The sequence below is a fragment of the Sparus aurata genome, chromosome 5 (assembly GCF_900880675.1).
Source record: "Sparus aurata chromosome 5, fSpaAur1.1, whole genome shotgun sequence".
Classification (NCBI taxonomy): Eukaryota; Metazoa; Chordata; class Actinopteri; order Spariformes; family Sparidae; genus Sparus; species Sparus aurata.
Window position 1 is genome coordinate 35639266 of NC_044191.1, and position 21709 is coordinate 35660974.

The 21709-nt window shown below is 40.3% G+C and overlaps 2 protein-coding genes across 4 annotated transcripts; one reads left to right on the top strand and one right to left on the bottom strand.

Moving 5' to 3' along the window:
* Nucleotides 1–5245, top strand: rnf181 (ring finger protein 181). Its single transcript, XM_030416439.1, has 6 exons — nucleotides 1–134; nucleotides 1455–1582; nucleotides 1669–1805; nucleotides 2483–2598; nucleotides 2683–2757; nucleotides 2831–5245. Exons 2-6 carry the CDS (start codon nucleotides 1497–1499, stop codon nucleotides 2888–2890), a joined length of 474 nt encoding a protein of 157 aa, XP_030272299.1. The 5' UTR covers nucleotides 1–134; nucleotides 1455–1496; the 3' UTR covers nucleotides 2891–5245.
* Nucleotides 5129–19043, bottom strand: LOC115581373 (transmembrane protein 150A). 3 transcript variants are annotated; one of them, XM_030416408.1, is made up of 8 exons: nucleotides 18949–19043; nucleotides 13559–13827; nucleotides 12191–12238; nucleotides 12004–12090; nucleotides 11489–11556; nucleotides 9128–9255; nucleotides 8857–9034; nucleotides 5129–8281 (listed from the first exon to the last, which is right to left on the bottom strand). In XM_030416408.1, exons 2-8 carry the CDS (start codon nucleotides 13621–13623, stop codon nucleotides 7980–7982), a joined length of 876 nt encoding a protein of 291 aa, XP_030272268.1. In that variant the 5' UTR covers nucleotides 13624–13827; nucleotides 18949–19043; the 3' UTR covers nucleotides 5129–7979. The 3 variants fall into 3 exon arrangements, with proteins under 3 accessions (XP_030272268.1, XP_030272269.1, XP_030272270.1); XM_030416409.1 differs by having other exon boundaries at nucleotides 13559–13853; nucleotides 18949–18972; XM_030416410.1 differs by having other exon boundaries at nucleotides 13559–13730; nucleotides 18949–18964.
* Between the last annotated feature and the right edge of the window lie 2666 nt (nucleotides 19044–21709).

The following is a 21709-nucleotide window of genomic DNA, read 5'->3' on the forward strand; positions in this document are numbered from 1 at the left end:
CGCATCGTTGTGTCACCAACTTTCACACGAAGAAGAAACGGGCGGCGCTTCTCTGCTCTGATTGGACAACGTACCACACGATTGGCAGCGTCATACCCGGAAGAATGACATTTTTATTGTTGCTAACATTTCAGGTAAGTGGAGCTAATTTGTTAAACCGAACAACGAGCCGAGATAAAGTGTTTATTCTGCGGCCGCTCGTGTTTAGTTCATGTTAAAGAGACTCTGAGGTGTTAGCGTCAGACTGCAGCCGAGGCTCTGCCATAAATTCACAAAATCCAGATTTAACCTTAATATTTTAACATGTCCTGTGTTATCAGACACTAAATCTTATTGTAGACAGTTTCTGTATCTTCAGGGTTTATATTCGGCTTTCATGAATTCAGCTTATCGTGAAACGTGAATTTGTTTGAGGGACTTTTTCAGTTTAGCTTCGGCTGCTTGAACTTGTGTTTGCTAGCGAGTAAAACTTTACAGTTAAATGGAAAACCGCGAAACAATTCAGTTGATTAATGATCGAAGGTTAAATGTTTGTATTGATCGAAGGCGGAAGAAGTGCTCAGATCTTTTAGTCAGTTAAAAGTAATGATGTCACATTATAGAGTTACTAGATTACAAGTTAAAGTCTTAGTATCCTAATATATTTTATTTGTAGAGTAGATAATTTAACTATAATAGGAACGTTATATTCATACAACCTAATTATTAAGTTATTTAGCAGGAAATACGCTATATTATGATATGTATTAATATCTGTTTATGACATGACCAATATTAGGATATGAGATCTATTAGAAGGCCTCAATAAAACTTTCAAATATATCAGATGTTTAGCAAACGCTTGTGACAAACATCTGTAATATAATCAGTGTAATGAAGCAGTGAACTTAAGCAGAAATATAAAGATCAAACTGACTCTGATTGTAATTGTTGGCATTAAAGCCAAAAAAGTTTTCCTCTCTGTATCAGACAGCAGATATGTTCATACTGTTGTATTTTCAGTCAGTATGTATCGGCTGATATATCGGTCGGCTGATATATCGGTCAAGTTCTGATTTTATTCACTGATCACAAGTTTCTGTGTGTTGAATCTGAACATGAAAAGTAACTAGTTACTGAAGTTATCAAATGAATGTAGAGAAGTGCAAAGTAAAATATTATGTCACTCAAAATGGAAATACACATTTACAAGTACCTAAAAATTGAGTACACTTGAGTAAATGTTCTTAACAGTGTATTTGATGAATTGTTTCTGGACGGTAAATAAAAGTCTTCTATTATAGAGCAGAACCCTGTGATCAATATCATCTGTAGTCTATTGATTTCATATCAGTCACTGTAGTGTCTCCAGGATGTGACTGTTTTAAGAATATTTGTCAGTATGTGTGTCTGTAGCTTCTCTTTGTGGTCCTCACAGACACCAAACTCTTCTTCTTCTTCTTCTTGTCTTCCAGGTCTCTTAATGCGAAGAGGACACAAACGTCAACGGGACCAAAATGGCTTCCTACTTTGATGAACACGACTGTGAGCCCACGAACGCTGAGGAGCAGTATCGACAGAACGCTCTCCTCGAGCTGGCCAGGTGAAGCAGCTGATCACACCTCCGACTCTCTGTGAGGCTTCAGGTTGACTCTGTGCAGCTCTGACTGACTGCTGGTCTGTGTTCAGGTCTCTGATGCAGGGCCTGGACCTGCTGGACTCGGGCACGTTCGACCTCTCGGACTGGGACCAGCGACTTCCTCCTCCGGCTGCCAAAACTGCAGTTCAGACTCTGACTGTGGTCGTCATTTCTCCAGAACAAGCAGGTGACAACGTTTAGTCAGAACAGCTCAGTGTGTTTCACAGTCAGAGCATTTTTTACTCACATTCAGCAAATGTTGAGGAAGAAACTGATGACGGCAGAGAGAGAAAATCAGCTTACAGACATTTAAACAACAGTGAGAACTTTTCTGAAAATAAACTGAAACTCAGAAAATGAGTCATTCATTATTTTGAGATACTAACACATATTTTGGGAAATTCTCTAATTTTGAGCTCTTGGCTCTGATTTGAGAAAGTTTTTCATTATTTTGATAACATTTGTCGTGTTTTCAATTTGTTTGAGCATTAACAAAATAATTTAGCAATAATTTTGAGCTGCTAAGTTGTTATTTTGAAAAGGTTTCCATATTTGTTGTGTGAAACTAAACTGTTTTACACACATTATTTGGGGAAATGTTTTTTCCAAATGTCATTTTGAGATATTAACCAAGTTATTAAGTTATGATACTGAGTCTGATGAAGAGTTGATGAACCCCAGACGTCATTTGTCTCCTGAGGAGACATTTCTGTCCTTCAGTTGCTTCAGTGAAACCTGTAGTAAGATAAAATAACAGCTTCAGGGTTTGTTAGTGCGAAATGTGAATCTGCTGCAGGAAAAGACTTCTGCAGACGTGTCCTGGATTATTGACACGGGATTTATTCTGGTGTTCTGTTCTCCCAGATAAAGGTCTCAAGTGTCCCGTGTGTTTGCTGGAGTTCGAGGAACAGGAGACGGTTCGAGAGATGCCTTGTAAACACCTTTTCCATGCAGGATGTATTCTGCCCTGGCTGGGGAAGGTAACGCTCAGATCCATAGTGCAGATTTTAATTTTGGCTGCTGGGAATTCTTTTATTAAATCTCTTGCATGTTTGTAATCGTAGACGAACTCCTGTCCGCTCTGCCGACTTGAATTACCGACCGACAATCCAGAATATGAGGAGTTTAAAAAAGACAAGGTGAGACTGATCCTCGTCCTCTAACAACGCTCAGTGTGTCGTCAGTCCTTCACTTTGTCTTTCTGTCCTGCAGGAGAGAAGAAAACAGCGGGAGCACCGGCTGGAAGACCTCCATGGAGCCATGTACACATGACCCGACTGCACTGTGGTACAACAGCCTCAGGAAATGCAGAATGCTGCATTCATGCCATTTCAGACAGAATGTAACTTAATGCTTGTTGATGAGAAATGACGTCCATCAGCATCACGTCTGTAGCTACGAGTCAGAAATCTCCCAAGAATAATGAAGAAATCTCCGTCACTGGAAACTCCAGCTAAAAAAATTCAACATTACAAACATGCAACACAGTAAAAACAGATAAGTTAGGCTTAATTTCTTTTTCTCCGATGTGACTCTTTGGATAACATCTCAGACTCACATGTGACCGCTCTGGTCTGCACATCACGTGTTCTCCTGTTCTCTCATGACATGGTGTGAATGCAGCGTGACGCAGCAGGCTCATTGAAAATGTCAACGGCTTGTTTTAAGTTGGATAAATGCTGTTTTCTCACTAGTTAGGATGAATATATTTAAAAGAAGAATATGCTGTCGAAGCATTTCCCTTCAGATTCTTTATTCCTTTGTTGTACAAATACGAGCTTTAAACGCACAAACAGATCTTTTGTCTAATCGAGAGAATTATTTAAAAACAGACGTTTATTTTAATCAGCACCTCCTTTTTTTGTTATGGAGTTTTTCCACCAGAGTAATGTTTAAAACAGAGAATTTTAAAGTGCATTACAGCAGTGTAGTATAAGTAGTGTAAACACTTGTCTAAAGTGTTGGTGCTCATTAAAGACAGAGTAAAATCGAAGAAACAGACTTTTAGTTCGTAGTTTGGCTCAAACCGTCCCCGCTGCATTATTCTGGATCCCGCTGGTTTTCTTGCAGGACCCTTCCTACTCCGCCTCTGATTGGTTCAGACTCAAACTGTTAACTCATCACGTAGCTCTGGTCAGATCTTGTTCTTTAAAGGTTCTGAAACTGTGGTTTTGAGCTGTAGTTTCCCCGTAAACACATCGACCTCTTCAGCCTCCTTCCTGAGCTGCTGCTGCTGCTGTTCGGGTCACTCATTGAGTGTCTCTGGGCTCGTTGGGCTGAGCGAACAGGCCGAGTGTCTGCCAGCTAGTCCAGAGACTCTGCAGCAGAGATGGCTGAAGAGGTCGGTGTGTTAACCGGGGAAAGTACATCTCACACTGGCTGTTTTGTTTTCCAGACTGCAAGAAAGACAAAACCCATTAAAACCAGACAACCAGTGAACATGTAGTCATGTTCTCGTAACAAGTCTTGCCACTTGACAGCCATCTTTGCATCGCGTCAGGGCGGTCGTTTCAGACTAACAAGACCAGAAGCACAAAAATCATTCCGATTTAACAGTTGAAAAACTTGTTGGGTGTATTTAGGACGGAGCACCAGGACCAGAAGGCCATCGAGGCGTTCGCGGTACAGAAACATGGCTGCCACTGATCCAGAGTGAGGCAGGAAGGCTCCTGTTAGCTGCAGGATTCATAATAACGCGTCCCTGCCTGGTAAATACACACATCTGTTAAACTCCGATGTTCAGTCTAACACAGACTTTCTGCAAGCCAAAGCAGTGGGAATTTATTTTTCTAGACCCAACTGAAGACGTTACACAACTGTTTCCACCAGCTGAGTAAACTGACCTTTATGTGTTAAATTGGTGGCGTTCCCCTTTAACGTGTCCCATGATGTTGTTTTGATGTTTGAGAGTCTGTTCTCTCTCCTGGCTGAGACGGAGGAACAATCTGATTTGGTTTTGATGCTTTTATATCATGTGACGCTCGCTAATTATAACCGCAGCAGTAATCTGTGGAAGATATTAGTCATAAACACAAAATACTGGAGCTCTTCAACCGGCAGCGAGTAGAAACTGTCTGCATGTTCGTCACTCTTTATGTCGTCTGCTCAAAAGTTGTTTCTGCTTGCAAATAAAAAAGATTTTTATGGAAAGAAACGACCATTCCAAAGACTCTGTTAACCACAGCTTCACACTGTCACTGTGTTTTAAAGGAACAGTTCACACAAGAATGAAATTAATTAATTAATTATCTCAGGTGAAGTGTCGTCGTCCACGAAACAATTCTGGAGCATCACAGCAAAACAGTGTTGCAGCATTCAGCTGAACAGCTGAAGATCTGATTTAAAACAAACAAATGAAACAAAATATCTCCATACAGCTCAGCCGGCGTGAGATCCCAAATTAATTTGAAAAGACATCATTGCACGTCTTTGGTGAACTGTTCCTTTAAGCAGCTCCCATCTATAAGAAAACAAATGTCTGTGTCTAAAGAACAGCCGATGCAAAACGTCTGCTAATAATTTATCATTTTTATTTCATATTTGAATATAAATCTCTGTCAAATGAAAATACCTAAATGATAGACAAATCATACATATTTACAGAATTTATAAAAGGAAACAAAATCATCTGTGTCGACTTGTTTTTGGGGACTCCTCTGTAACCGTCTCTTACTCATGTTTCAAATGCAGGAAATAAGATTTAATACGTTTTTATAAACTCTTGTTTCTGTTTCTGTGTTGCTGTTGTTGTTGCTAGAGTTCAAGACATGTACAAGTCAGGCAGCCCAACCAACAAACATACCAGATTAGACAGCTTAGTGAGGTGAACATTTGGACAGAAAGGAAAGAAAATCCACCGTAGAGTTTTGGCCTGTGGAAGATGGCGTTGTGTCGATGCGTTACAGAAGTAATCCGGCCCTGATGTGAGGGCTCATACAAGCTGCCATTAGTAGTCACGCCTTGTGACTGAGTTACAGTATGGTGAAAATCGGCTACAGCTGAACACGAGATTTAAAAAAAAAGAAGAAGAAACAATCCGAACATGTTCCCCTGGCACAGTACGAGGGATAAGGCTAAAACAGTGCACTCATACACCTTCTGCCCACACACAGAAAACAACCAAGACTCCAGTCGTTTTTGGCAAGATCAGGATTGCTGCTGTCCCAGAAAGAAAGCTAAATAATTTGCACAAAAAAAAGTAATGAAACAGATGAAAAAGAAGAACATGTTGGAACTCTAGCTGTTACCTCCGAACATCAAACCCACAAAAGATAAAAGAGGTAGGTGATGTGACCTTTTACAACACGTGTATTGCTGGCATCCAGTGGTTACAGGTACGATGACGGGCAGAATACTGAGTCATGTGAAACAAACAGGAAGTTCGTCTGAGTGAAACCTCCATCAGGTGGCGTATCAGCTTCAGTCTGAGCAGTGGTAGTTTGTGGCAGTCTGGTGTTCAGTTAATGATCACTGTGAGAGAAATTGGCAACAGGAAATGAAACAAAAACAACAACATATGACACGTTTTCACTTCTGTGGGAGACTTTTTCTGTCAGTGTTCACAAACAATCCTGTAATTCATCACGCTGACAAAGTTTATCTCAAAATAACTGAAACTCATTATTTTGAGAACGTTTCACGTTATTTTGAGAGTTTTTCAAACTTTCTTAAAACAAGTTTTCTCTTAGAATTAGTTAGAATGTCAATAAAGAGAAATATTTCAAAATAATGAGTTAGTGATTCAAAATTAGTCTCATTATTTGAATCGTTATAACAGACTAGTATCTGATAACGAGTAACTTACTTGGAGATTTTAACTCCGTTTTCTCAATTTTTATAAACCGTTTCAAAAGTGAGTCACTTGTTTAGATACTAACCTTTTATTTTGATAGTATTTAACTCCTTTTGAGTTACTCACATTATTTCGAGAAGTTTCTTCTTTAAAATACTGAGAGACGAGTTACAATCTTAAAATACTGAAACTTTCTTGAAACTGAGTTAATAATCACAAAAGTATGGAGAAAGTTTTTCATTATTTTGCAAAACTTGCTCCATGTTTTAGTAAATCTTCTCGTTGTTCTGCATTAAGTCATTATTTTGAAAAGGTTAATCTTCATTTACAGGATCTTTGTTCATCACACTGACAGAAACACGTCTGTCGGCTCCTAACACTGTTCTGACTCCATGAGGCTTATGGCACAAAGTCTACAAGCATCATATTCACCTCTCAATTATCACATCGCTTCGTATTTTAACAGAAAAATCATTCTCAGAACTCAAATAAGGCTTCCAAAGGTCCAGCCTGGAATTAAATCAGTGTGTGGACGAGAACTGGGACTCTGTGAACGCGTCAGATTCAGAGTTTTACGAGCAGATTCAGACCCAACAAACGTCTGGGTGTCACTTTTTCCTCAAAAACAAAAAGAGCCCTGTGTTCAAATCCAACACACTGACAAAAGGCATTATTCACTCCAGTGGAGCGTAAATGAACACATGATTGATGGCGATTATTGCACCGGACAGGACAGTCGATGAAATGTAAAATGTTAGAAAGAAATCATCTGATCATGTAACGATAACCCAACGGCAACTTCAGAGATTCTCAGTTCGAACTGACCAGTAGCTTCCTGTGCAGCAGTCCTGCACTCACATGTCAGTGAAATCCATTATGACCTCAAGAATGAAGGCGGCTCCAGATACACGTATACATAATCATATAAAAAATACAGTTAAAATCGTCTGAGAGACCGAATGACACTGTCGGGTGAAGTGACTGATTTTTGCAGATCGTTTGACGGATCGTTTACGCTTGATTGACTAAAAGAGGGCTGAACGCTTCCAGCCTGAAACACATACGTAACTGTTAACTACTCACTTCTCAAACATTCAGTATTTTCTACTCACTACACAAACTCAAACGGTAATTGTTATTCTCTCATTCAAAAAGTGTGCCGTGCAGAGATAAGCAAAAGGCCAAAACAGGTGGGCGTGCCAAGCGTCGGGTCGGTGGGGAGAGAAATTTTTTAAAAAACGTTGTGGGCACACCAGTGATGCACAGTTATTAAAAAAACTGGTTCAGAAACAAGTGACTCGAGTGAAGAAATCAACAGCCATCTCTGAAAACATTCACGGCTCCAGAGCTCAGAGCGGCTCCACACATTCAGCCCTCCTCTCAACTTCGCTACAGAAAACGTGACATTTGGCTGAAGTGGTTTGCACCAATGCTGGAAAAGAAAGAAAAGATAGTAGAGCAGTACAGATGGGACAACCTGGTGTTGGTTATCAGAACGTCCTGCCTTCCTGTGGGGCCCATGAAGCGCCTCCGCAGTAACATTTGAGAGCTTTGGACTGCGACGCACAGCTACAACATGGCTATACTCTCCGGGGTACAGTTGAGATGTGTCGATGTGCTGCTTCCTCCGGGGGACTTGAGGCCCTTCGTCGCCCCGCCCATCGTCGAGCCTCGGGCCCGGGGGCCTATGATCACCCCTGAGCCGTGGTGGTGACTCTGCTGCAGGCCCGCCATCATGGTCTCACTGGTGACGGTGCCGAACTCGTACGTGAAGGTGCCGTAGAAGACCAGGATGTCCACCGTGAAGACCCACTCGCAGATGGCGGCAGCGTGCTGCAGGATGAAGCTCTCGTGGATGAAGAAGATGCCGCCTGGGAGGAGGAGAGAGTTAAGGAGCACAGACATCTCCGAGACACGAGCAGAACAAAAGAGCTTCGTCTGAAATAAATCAGTTATATTAAAGGTGAAAACGATTGGGAGTAGCTTTAAGTTTTCATAATCAAAGGCAGAACAGACGATTCTCACAGGATTTAGTTTTTCTCTCCACTTGCAAACTCACGAGCATCCAAAGGAAAGAAAACAAGAAAACACAAACACGTCAACAACAACACAGTTAGCTTAGCGTTAGCCTGCAGCGGCACTTCTAGACACTAATCCTGTTTTTGCATGAAGACGATCAGCTGACTGTCACTTGAGGAAATCTGAAGGACATCTGGCTGCAGTTTGTGACTGCCGCCTGTCTTTGCCTTCAAAAAGAGGGTTTAGTCTCAGTTACTCACTTCCTGGTTTAAATAAAGGTTAGTTTCAAAATAAAAAAGAAGGTAAAAATAACCATTTCATTCGAAAATTAAAAAATAAATAGGAAAAAACTCCAAAATCATCATCATCGTGTTCAGATGTAACTAAAAACAATACGGAGGATTTCGCAGCAGTAAGTTGAGGATACTGAGGACGAGGGAGACCATAGCTCCCAGTGCCAGAGCCACTCTGAAGTGGGCCATCCAGTAGTCGAGGGCGGTCACGGCCACCCGGTAGGTGAGCACACACTGCAGGCACACGAACAGCAGCCCTGCTGGAAACGCCACTCCGGCTCCCACGTAGTGCAGAGATTTGGCGTGATCGACCTGACAAACAGAGCGGTGCAGTTAGACGGTCGTCTGCACACATCTGAGGTCCAAAGAAGAAGAAAAGAGTGTTTTCATGTCAGGACGGTTTACCTGGAAGTTTCCCACCATGACCAGACCCACAGCGTTGGTGCAGCCCGACACCAGAGCGCTGGTGTTGACCCAGCAGCGGTGGCTGTGTTCGATCACCTGGGCGTAGCGCAGAAGGCACACCATCACCACTGCAGGGACACCAGGAGACACACACACTCAGTCTGATACACAACACAGAGCTGATGCTGCACAACACAACTGTGCAGTCAGAGCAAACATTCAGCACCGCACCAGCTCACACAGAACCTCTGTGAGCCGGTACCGACCGACCCGGATGTCAGAGGGTTGGATCAATTCAGAGGGTGAACAAGAAAGTCGATTTTGATCATGGTTGAGTTTATTCTGTTGTTTCAGGGATTAAAATGTACATTTTGTTCTGATTTCTGATTTCAGATTTTGTTCTGGAAACGTGATGCTCCTGCTCGTCCAGCCGAGCGTCATGTGACTGCACTCGTTCTGCTGATCTGATCTGTTTTTACTGCCGTCTCAGAGAGGACGTCTTCTCTGAACTACTGACTTCATTGGTTACATAAGAGGGCACTTTCCCTGGCAGGCTGACCATCTCGGTTAGGAAACTATCCACCTGCAGGTTCAGTCTGATACGGAACAACCAGTGAAACACAGAACATGAAGTCAACAGCAGGAATCAAAGGTGGAAATCAAAGCTTCCAGACAGCCTCTCTGCAGGGAGGACAGGATGAAAAGAGACGTTCAGAGATTCAACTGATGAAACACGAGGAGGGAAAACATTTAAATAATATAAGAGGAAATGTTGACGTGAATGATGGATCGATAGTAAAAACAGCGAGAGAGAAGCGATTAAGGGCAGAGAGGGAAAATTGGGGCACAGCTGAGTGGTGATAAAACACGACAGGAGGAGGAGGAGGAGGAGGAAGGCCACTGAGGGAGGACGGAGGGAGGACGGAGGGAGGACGGAGGGGGAAGTGGAAGGAAAGCCACATTCATTATTGATCAGAGAGCACGGGCTATTTCCAGCCCTGCACGTCTCCTGAGGCTGACGGCTGTGGGCACCGTGGAGGATTAACACAACACAGACATTTAACACGTTTAACCTCAACTGGACTCATTAATTATTGTAGCGTTACAGAGCAAAGTGCTCTGAACGAAATATAATTCACAGCTTATCAGACGTTTAACTAACTTTACTTAAATATTCAGTTTTTCATAACGATTCTTTGACAACAAAGAACAAAATCTGTTTACTACATCATGCTACAAAAACTGAAGAATATTTTAGAAACACTGTTGGATTTTACACCACACAGGTTGATTAAGGATAATCCACAAGGAAATGATGTTTAAAGTAGAGCTGTCAAAGTTAACGCGTTAATAACTTGTTAACGCAACTTCCTCTTAACGCCGTTAATTTTTTTAACACGCGATTAACGCTCGGTATTAAAAAAAAAAAAGAAACACGCATTGTTTGATTTATGGCCGTCAGTGGCACCTGTAGTCTTGATCCAGAGGGCGGCAGAAGAAGAAGAAAGAGAATCAGAAGAAGAAGAAGCAGGGTTGGCGCTCGGGAAAAACACGGTGGACTGAAAAGCGAAAGTGAAAGTAAACGGAGAAAAGACTTATGAACGGCAAATTCACTTTCAGAACACGGCCAGATGGTTCGGTCGATAGCACAAAAGTTATCTGCACGTACTGTCGACATGAAGTGAGTTACCACTGAAGTACGTCGAGTCTCAGATATCATGTGCAGCCAAACACACGACAGATGCAGAGAGCCCACCGCCCCTTGCCAAAAGCTGACATCACCATGTTCTGATCCCATTTAGTGTGAGGGGATATTTACTGAGCCTTTTATTTTCCTGCATGATTTCAAGTGTTGAATAAACATTTTCATAAAGCAAGCATATTTGCCCTTTCTTATGTTGTGAAAAGTATTAAGAACATGAAAAAATACATTAAGGTACATTTAGAACAGAAAGAAATGTGCCAAAAAAACTGCGATTAATTTGCGATTAATCGCGAGTTAACTATGGACAAAATGCGATTAATCACGATTAAAAAAATTAATCATTTGACAGCCCTAGTTTAAAGGAATAATTCCACATTTTGAGAAATGTAGGGAGGGTGATTCTGGAGAAAGAGTCGGTTCTCCCTCCGAGCTTCTCAAATACTGACTGAGTTAGAATTTCAGGCCAATGAGGAGCTGGATGTTCGTGTTCAGACAGAAGCCCGGAGAGAAGGCTTTGTGAGACCACGTACAAACATAAGAGTGAATTAAATCCTCTCACCTAAAACTATTGCTACAGAAGGAACTCTTGCACTTTCTGTTTGTAATGACACAACTGTGTTTGTGTGTTTGTGTGTTTGTGCGTTTGTGTGTTTTACCCATGAAGGCTCCGACGTTGCCGATCAGGCTGAACAGGCAACTTTCGGGAGGGAAGGAGCCACATTTACTGCAGAACATGGAGAGAAAAACAGCTCTCAGTATTTTATCTTCTTATATCACAGCGTGCCCGGCTACAGTCTGTTTACCTCACATCAAGATTTATATCATGTCTCGTCAGAAAGTGCAGGAACAAACAAAGTGACTACTATCACACATGTGTGGGCTGAGAGAATGTAAAACACGCGCTCTGATGTCATATCGAGATGTAAAATTTAGATGAGGACTTTCCTCTGCGAGTCTCATGATGCCTTTTTACAAGAGAGCTCTTGTTCCGCTGGCGGTTAGAAGCTTATTTGCAGATTAAACAAATGCAATTTATGCAAAGTGAGAGTTAATGACTGTCACAGAGCCACAACATAACAAGGTGCTAATTCATGCCTCGGGGCTTTTTTCTGACACAAAATTGCTTCTGTTCTGTGCAGAAGAATCACAGTGAGGTGCAGACGGAGCGGACCTGATGAGGGGGATGTCCTGGATGGTGCAGCAGGTCTTGGGGAAGCCGGGTCGAGGCAGCTCCTCTGTGCATGTCACGTTGTACGACCTGCAGCAGAGACACAGAGTTCAGTGTCCACGATTTAATAAACAAAAAATGTTGGCTGACGACGAGTTTTTCCTCTGATTGAAGGAGAGAAATCACTCACCAGTTCTCCACAGGACAAACGTGGTGATTCATCACAGCCATGGCATACCTGTGGGCCGGAACACATCATTTACAGAGAGGAATCACTCGTGTGTCAGACAGCTTCTACTTCTGAACTACAGTCCTTAAAAACAAAGGTGTCAGATCTGCACATAAACTAATGAAGTGAACAAGTTGATCTTTTTTCTACGTGTGATCTGAATTGTTTTCTCTCCAGTGTTCATGACCTGGAAACAAATTACTAGTTTGTTTGTTATTTTGCCTGATTGCTTTCAAGCACAACCAAAGAAACAATCAAACATTTAAACTGCATATTGACTTTGTTACAAACAGTGAATATGTAGTTAGAATATATATTAAAAAAAAATTGCCGACTTTGTTTCACAAATGAAGAAAAAGTCTCTAGAGAAATGTTTCGACACATTGAATTTTCTTCTCTCTCGTGTCACAAACTAAAATGTGTTTCACTTCATCAAACATGAAAAGAAATAAAAAAGGTCACGAGGGATTTTTCTTCCGCTTCACGTTCATCTTTTTAACGTAGTTCGACACATTTGATCTTTTTTCACACTTGATCAAATATATACAAAAAATACAAAATAAGAAAATCTTCCTCCTGAATTGTTTTTGTTCACTCTGTTTCACATAAAAAGGAGGAAATAAATTCAAACATTTTTATTTTGCAAACTAGTTTTTACACATGACAAAAAAATATATCTATATATTTATATAATATATAATGTCTTCTTGTTTTTGTCTTTTAATACAAATTTTACATGTTTTGCCTTCAATTTTGTGGGAATTGTTTGAATATGATGTTAATTTTTTTCGATATGTTTATTTGTATCTACAAGTCTATTCAGATTCTATTTCTGTTTCTTACCTTTTTAATTATATTGTTTATTTTTGATATTGGTTTTGTCTTTTGTAATTTTCTGTCCTTTGGCTGCTGAAACAAACAATTTTCCCCGTTTGTGGGACATTAAAGGATTTCTGATTCTGATTCAGATTTTTAAGTGTATTGTATCAAAGTTACAGTATCATGACAACATTAGTGTCTAATTAAGTGTCGTGTTTTCATCACAGCCGATCTGAACTGGAGCCTGCAGAGTCATTTGTACCCGGCAGTGGAGACTGATTTTACACATTCACATTAAAGGCAGAAGACAAATATCAGCAGGTTAACAGCGTTTTAAACCCTGCTGAAGATTATAAACATTAATCAATGTTCCTGTTTGAAACGTCCATCTTTAATGTGATCATGTAACCAGCCTGTGATGTCCACAGACACATAACTCTGCACCATCAGCCCCATCAGCGCGCTGGATAACATGACGTCATTGTGTTTGACTGTGCTGCTGTAACTCACACGATCCATATTCCCGTGATGGAGAAGGCAGACAGGCTGACAGGCAGGACGATCCAGGCAGTCATTGGGCTGGCAGTGAGCTGGCTTTGGCCCGAGCATGGGGTGAGAGGGGGGCTTCGGGCGGGAGCGGCGACACGACGGGAGGGATCAGGTGGGGGGTGGGTGGGGGTCACTAACACACAGGGAAACACACAGGGGGAGACATGAGAGGAAAAAAGGGGGAATGGCACAGCTCTTCTGCTCCACACGGCCCTGCAACCAGCAGCAACCTGACGGGACACACAGCGAACACAAACTACGCTTATTAATGATATTAATGTTCCTCAAATGAATCTCTGCTCATGGCTGTTGTTGCAAAGTTGTTCTGTGACTTACATGTCCTTCTTGTGTTTGCTTGTTATTCTGTTTTTTGTCTGTTCTGCACTCTGTAACGTCTGACTGTCGTTTCAAACATGTTTCTTGATTTTTGGTTGCCAACTTCACACCTGGCCAGATCAAAACCAGCCTCTTGGCTAATTCTAGCAAAGTTACACTGATGAAACCTGAGAAATAAAACTGGATACAATTCTTTCAAGGCTTCCGGTTCAGCGGCCACCAACATGGCAGGTTGAGAGAGAATCTCCCCCGACTACTAGGATTTAAGTGCCCAAAAACTTGACGAACTTGATTTAAAACTGAAGGTAAAACATGTATAAGGGCAAGATTTTATTGCAAGATAGGCAGAGCAAAGTCAAACTTAACAAAATTGCACAGAAACACACGGTTGCTAACGGCACACCTGGCCGGAGCAACAGATCAAAACCAGCCTCTTGACTAATTCTTGCATATTAACAGGTATGTTCATTAATATGGACTGAACCTGAGAAATAAAACTGGATAAAATTCTTTCAAACTTTGCAATATTAATTAGTAATATGACTTCCGGAGATACTTTGTATCTTTGAGTTCAGATGGACACCAGATGAAGTCATCTGACATGAGTGTGTTTGCACACACTGAAGATTTTAATCAGACTTTAATTAATATTTCTGGATGTGCTTAAAGAGGTTCTGCTCGGGGATGTTAATGATTAAAACTGATTAATCACAGCTCGTTGTGTTGTGCACAAATACATCAGAAGAGTATTGTTTGTGAGTTTACAAACTGAGATTCAGATTGAGGTGTTTGACACTTTTGTTTTCTGATTCTGTGATTATTCAGATGATTAGTGGAATATCAGGGTTCATGTAAACACAGCTGTGGAATGATGTTTATAAAGAAAAACTCTGCTGGTCCAGAAATAAGTAACAGGGTTTTTTCTGCTACCTTTTCTTTACTGTCACAATGTTTCGTGGTGACTTCTCTTTTACTCTGCTGATTACATAAGTACTGTTAGAGAAGAGGAAGATAAAAGCTTCGGTCGAGGACTCAGCCAAGGTCAGCGAGCAACAACACCAGCTGGATCAGTTTACACGGCGTACAGTCACAAGTGTGTCCTTGGCTCAGAGGGAATATACAGTGAACTCGTCTCCAACTAATCCAAAGAAAAATGAGCTCTTGTTCCAGCTCAAAGGTCAAACTCACAAATAAGCCTGTGAAAAAATGCTGCAACAGTTTTTATACAGTGTTTTATAGGGTTGAAGAAAACGTCGACACAAACGTTTTCAGCTTTGACCTTTGCTCTAATTTGAACGTGTTGTTTTGTCATTTGAGATCTGATCATTTTTAAATGTTTTAATCACTTATAGCAGAAACATTTTAACATGCACGTCCTCTAGTTCAACTTTTTAAGATCATCAGTCAGTTACATATCGGGTAACTCGTATGTTTCCATGAACTTCTTTCTAAGGTTTCAGTGTGCAGATGAAGTAAACCGAGGCTGAACAAAACTGGAAGTCTCACTTCTGCCGAGCCAGTGGAGAGACTTTGACTCTATAGGAGTACATTAAGATTTTAGACTATTACTGATAATCTACTGGTTGTTTGAAGCCATTTTATAACTTCCAAAAGGTTTCTTGCGTCCTTTGTGATAGCAAACTGATTTTCTTTGGGTTTCTGACTGTTGATGAGACAAGACGAGCCATTCGAAGATGTCAGCTTGTCTAAGAAACGGTAATGGCCATTTTTAACCTCCAATTGCTAAAATAACCAACAGATCAACTAAAAATGAAAGATAATTGTGACTTCCAGCCCTGTAGGCAACGTTAACGTACAGGCTGGCAGTGTACTTGTGCTCAATGAACCTACAAATTAAATTAATGACAAATTCCATGAATTCCGTTCGAGCAGGAATTCAGAAGGTTTCAACAACATACATTTAAGATGTTTAAAGTCCATTATAAATTCACTTTAAGGCCAGTTTCACATCCATACTGGCAAAAGATATAAAAGAATTACTTGCAAAAAACCTGAATGTATTCGCCTTTAATGCCACGTTGGCACAGGCGCGTCGTGTTGGTGTGCATGAGGTTATTTTTGTTGTCTAACCCCTAATTTAAGGAGGGAGTGTCGATGGTCTGAGGAGGGTCTGGTGTGGTTAAAGGTTGGGGCAAAGACTTCGTGGACAGCATGCACATTGATACCCCCCCTTCTTATACTCTACTGAAAGACAATGCGTCATGCGGCCCAATGACCATCTGCCACACAGGCTCGTCCATCTGTACAGACGTCATTAAACAAACAGACGTCCACTCACACTGAGTTTATGATCGTTTGACTGCAGTTCACCAGCTTTGGTTAATCAGTTTTGTTTGGAATACGCTGCTGAACAAACACTCATCAATCAAACTTTGGTTTTCCTCTGCGTTTAAATTACAGTGTTTAAGTTTGAGTCTTTGCAGGTTTTTCAAAATAAAATGTGTAGCCCAGCTGGACTGATTTTCAATCCAAAAACTGTAGCAGCTAATTTTTTTCTTATGTCTCTTTGTTCTTGGTTCACATTAAAAGGTAACAGATCTGGAAAAACACTGAGCTAGATTTTGTACATTATGATCACACACTAGTTCTCCTGCACTCGGCGTTCAAGTGGAGCCGGTTCCTCTTATGGTTTGTTCCCTGCAGTCCGTCCCTCCTCTCAATGTATAAAGACAGTATAGATAATCAGCAGCAGAGTGTTTGTAAAGCCTTTTGAAGTGCTGTCATGTACGGCGCTCTGAGGCCCGAACACTCGCTGCAAATAAAGGTCGTTGTAATATTCACACTAGATAATGAAGCTCGCAAACCACAGAAGACATAAAGGAAACTATAAAATCATGCAGTCTGCAGGACACGCGTTAAAATCACCTGACACTGTTGAACCGGAGGAAGAGCAGGAGTCTCTGCTTCACACTACCACAGATTTATTAAATTACTTTACGACTCTACTATAATTAAAATCAAGGCTCTCATGTTCATTGCTCTGCGTGCATTCATGTCTATACTGCTTGTGACAACACGCAGAGAGATCGTTCACTTCTAGAAGAAAACCATAAAGACCGACCTCCACTCAACCTTTAGGCTGATACTGATATTAGGGATTTTAAAAAATCAGGCACAAATAAATTGGCACATGTTGCGATGATACTAAAAATGTAGTTTCTATTCATATATCGAGCAGCCGTGTTTGACGTTCTTCTTCTCTGTTTTTATTGGCTGCTCTTTTAAACACCACCTGCTGTGAGTAAATGCTGCACTTATTAAGTCAACAAACACTTTCTGGCTTTGTGTTACCAGCTGGATTTACTGGCTATAATTTCTTTATCTGCTGATAACAGATATTGTAAATGTTCTATTATTGGGCTGATCATTTTCCCATCCAATATATATCATGCATATCAAGCCAAAACTGTAATCATCTTTTCAAACTCACAGTAGACATGTTTTTTTAAATTCTGCAAAATTATTTAAATCTGGATAATTTCCATAAACTGTGTTGGATTAATGAACTCGACTACGTAAAGCGTAATTTGGCCAGAGGATGGTGCAGCGTAGGCTACATCACCCATGTATGTGGATGTAAACAGAGGTTGAAGACAAACTAACTAGGAGACAAAATGCGGAGAGTTCTTTAGGAACCACTTTCGATAAGCCATGCAAAGTGGCTGCGATGTTTCTTTCGTGGACGAGGCCGAGGAACTGTTTGGTCCACATGTGCCGACTGCTAACAGACGTGTTTTTGCAGAGAGCTACGTCAGAGTTTATTCAGCAAATCTGTTTCCATCAAACATTTTGAACACTGACTCTTGATTCACAGAACACAAAAAAACCTCAAGCAGGCGTTACATTTTAAGCATATTAGAGGACGTTTTCCAAATTTGAATTTCCCTAAAATTTCTAATAAGAGTTCTTCAATGGGCTTTTTGGGAAAGCCCAAAATTGGAAACCAAAATGTAACGTTAAAGTGTTGATCTGCAGGTGTATTTGTGGACCTCACTGCTTCCCAGAGATCCAGTGTCACCTGTGTGACGTCAGTCAGCTGCCAGTTGGAAAACGGTTTACACCTTTAATTTAAAGATTCATCGTCCGCTGTTATCTTTTCTTTCTCTGTTGAGCCACGACCATCAACAGTAACTGTTTACTCCCAAGGCTAGCAGAAACCAGGACAAACAAAATAGTTATGTCGCATGCAAACCACCTACTCTCTGTAACCGACAGAACACTGCTGGGCGGACGCGTCACTAACTCCACGCCATCGTGATGTTTTTCGGGAAAGTGGCTTAAAGACGCCAGCAGTGTTCATCTTTAGTATTACAGCAAATGAAAGGGCTTTAATCCGGGGGGTGAAGCAGAGGCTCAACCATCACTGTGGTACCTCAATAGATGGTGACCTAACAGATATTTATATACACAAAAAACGTCCAAATTATTACTTCAAACTCATCAACATTATATAAAAGAGAAGAAGATACACTGATGAATAACTGGTTAAAGTTCATACATCTCAAACTATTCCTACCAGGCCTCTCAGACACAGCTGATTAAAGCAGGATACTGAGTTAATTAAAGGAAATACTCGGTGTGTGTGTGTGTGTGTGTGTTCAGGGGGGCCATGACACCCCCACCCCCCGCAGCCATTCACAGGAAATACTCGCCTCTGCACTTGTAAGACTCGATACAACAGTGACAGTATATTCTAATAAACACACTCATATTATCCACCACTTAAATTCGAGCAGCGCACCGAAACAGAACACCCGGAGCGACATCACCGAGCCCGGCATCTTTGCTCTCATGAACCGGGAAACGGCTGCGTTAGCCTGTTAGCTTCCTCCTAGCTAGCTGTTAGCTCGCACTTTAGTTGTCTTGACTTGACTCTTGCCCGCATCTTGATTTCCGCTAACATAAGCGATAAGCGGCTAAAAGAGAGACAGTTCGCGGACACGAACAGCGACGCGACAGAGACAGACAGGTGACACAGACGAGCGGACACCTACCTTCAACCTGCTCTGCCCACCACAGACCTCAACAACCTTGGTTTCCCTTTAAAAACAGCGTTTTCTTAGCAGATGATGCTAGCCGCCAAAACAACGTCCGGTTGGGATTTTCAAAATAAGACGTCGTGATAATGGATTTTTTATTTTATTTTATTTTTAAGGAAACGATGAATTATAAAAGCACGATTCTTTATTTCTGTCCTTTCTTTCTCCACAAACACACACATTTGTTTTAATATGAGTTTAGTAATTTAGAAGTTGCTCACAGAACAACATGTTGGAGGGATGCAGCTGAGTTTCTCCTCCAGCCAATAAATAGAGACACCTGCAGAATAAATCACCTTAATGTCACATTTATTTACATACATTTCACTACGTTGTTTATCTAGATATGATTATTTTTTCTGAGGTATATGACGCTTTTATTTTTGCGTATTCTCTGGTCTGCTGGTGGTTGGACAGTAACTTGACAGCTCTCAGTGTGGTCAGGCTGTGAAGTTTGATTTGAATCTGTTAGGAGGAAATGTGCAACACAAAAAATAAAATGATTAATCATTCATTTTGGGTCTACAAAACTCATGGCAGGCAGGCTGGTGGTAATAATAAAATTACACATTTAAAATGTCTTTGAATCTCCAAATACCCAAAACAACATCCTTGAATGTGTTGAATATTACCCCAAATGATCTAATAGTAATATTCTGCTATTTTTCCAACAAGCAGTACATATAATAAACACCCAACAGGCTTCCTGTCTAACTTCTGGAGTTCAGGAGTTCAAGTTTGAAAAGTATTTACTTTTTCTAATAACAGAGTTCCTGAAATAACAGAAGGATACAAAAGTCTGGACATGAATAAAATAAAATGTTTGCTTTGTGTTTGTACTCCACATCATGATGTAGTGTTCAAATCTGAAATCATTTAACAAAGTTTCATTTCGTAATTGCCTATCAAAGCCTATTAATAATTCCTTCATGGAAGTCGAGTTAATGTCACACATTTTGACAACAATACATCGGTAAATAAATCAATAACAGGAAAAATGTTAATATTTATAAAGTTTGAATGCCTGCAGATAATATCTGTGTGTGTGTGTGTGTTTGAGAGAAAGGCAGAGAGAGAACAGGTTATTGATTGTTCAATTGGTGAAAATGCAAATGGTTAAATAAAAAATGGAATTCAATTTACTGACCTGCAGAAGTTGGACAGAAACTAGTTGGACATTTTTCTCAGAAATGCATTAAAGAAATTATCAACTGTTTGTTGAAAATAGCAAAAATAGCAGAAAACTATTCATAAATCATGTTGGGCTCATTGTTAATATATTTTGTGGTTATTAATGTGGTGATTTTGGTCTCATTTTGAAGATTACTTGGTAATTTCTACATAATTTGCTTTGGTTTTATTGTCAACTGTAGTTTAAAACTTGGAGACACCTCAACAGACTCTGACTCAGTGTGTGTGTGTGTGTGTGTGTGTGTGTGTGTGTGTGTGTGTGTGTGTGTGGAGGCTCATGAGGACAGTTCTCACTGTGACGTCACCCTCTGCTGGACAGAGCAGACATTACACGCTACACAACAACACTTAAATATACACATGTCCACTGATTTCATACAGAATGTTGATGTGACACATTTACCAAACCTGAAATCAAAGCTGTGAACTGCTGACCAAATATTCAGATATACAATAACACATGTTTTAACATGAGACACACGTACTTTGGTCCAAGACTCAAAAACAGGTCTCAAAGACAAAAGACAAAGTATTAATATTTGCCTGATATTTGATTTATTATTGGCCAATTAATCTAACGTTTTCAAACAGTATGACAATGAAGCTAATTTTCATTTGTAATTATAAATATCCAGTGAAATGAATGTCTTCAAACAATAACAAATAACTTCCCAGTTTCTACTCAATCAAACAATCAAATAATTTCATTTGTTGACATAAAAGAGTTTTTACAAACTGTATAAATGAGAAAATAGTACAAAGTTTGGTTTAAGTGTGACGTGACTGAGAACAAAATCATTATAGAGATGACGGCCTTTAAAGATCTGAAATGCAATATGCATTTTTAGATAAAGCTGGTGAATAAGGTTTAAAAAAACGCAATGACCATGAAATTATCATGTTAATTACTTTAAATTGACACACTATTTTTTGTATATCATAATGTATTATTTAATGTTATGTTTAAATATGCAAATTAGAACATTTCTAATTAAAAATACACACATTTACAGAACATAAATCTGAACTTTGGATAAATCCAGGTTCAAAATTTTCGTTTTGAACCAGGATCTTCTTTCACTTGTTGACATATTACAGTCTAAGGTTTCATGCAGAGGGATTTTCTCTTTTTATCACTCAGAAAAGGACGTTTCTAAGTTGTCAGACCAGGTTTATGTTTTTCGGCCTTCACCTACTGACATTTATTGACAGAACATTGATATCAAACAGGCGCCACCTACTGGACATCCGGGTCGCTGCACTTTCCTATGTTAGTGCAATTTAGGATGTGCCGGTCAGAAACACAAACATAATGTGATAAAATATTTGAAACATTTTCTTATTTATGGCTGATCAGAATATTACGTCACTGACCTCCTCATGTGATTCCCAGGGATCGTGACTGACTCAGAATCAGAATCAGAATCGGAACTCCTCCTGCAAACAGGGACATCTGTGTGTCACAGCAGCCTAAGGACATTTTAATCTAACAATAAACAATCATAATAATACAAAATAAACAATA

Bases quoted from the DNA above. Each gene is read 5' to 3' on its own strand.
- rnf181 (XM_030416439.1), top strand. From the start codon at position 1,497: ATGGCTTCCTACTTTGATGAACACGACTGTGAGCCCACGAACGCTGAG. The intron at 1,806-2,482 runs GTGACAACGTTT...CTGTTCTCCCAG, and splicing joins CATTTCTCCAGAACAAGCAG to ATAAAGGTCTCAAGTGTCCC. The intron at 2,758-2,830 runs GTGAGACTGATC...TCTGTCCTGCAG, and splicing joins AGGAGTTTAAAAAAGACAAG to GAGAGAAGAAAACAGCGGGA.
- LOC115581373 (XM_030416408.1), bottom strand. From the start codon at position 13,623: ATGACTGCCTGGATCGTCCTGCCTGTCAGCCTGTCTGCCTTCTCCATC. The intron at 12,091-12,190 runs GTGAGTGATTTC...TCTCTGCTGCAG, and splicing joins GTTTGTCCTGTGGAGAACTG to GTCGTACAACGTGACATGCA. The intron at 9,035-9,127 runs GTAAACCGTCCT...TCTGTTTGTCAG, and splicing joins TCATGGTGGGAAACTTCCAG to GTCGATCACGCCAAATCTCT.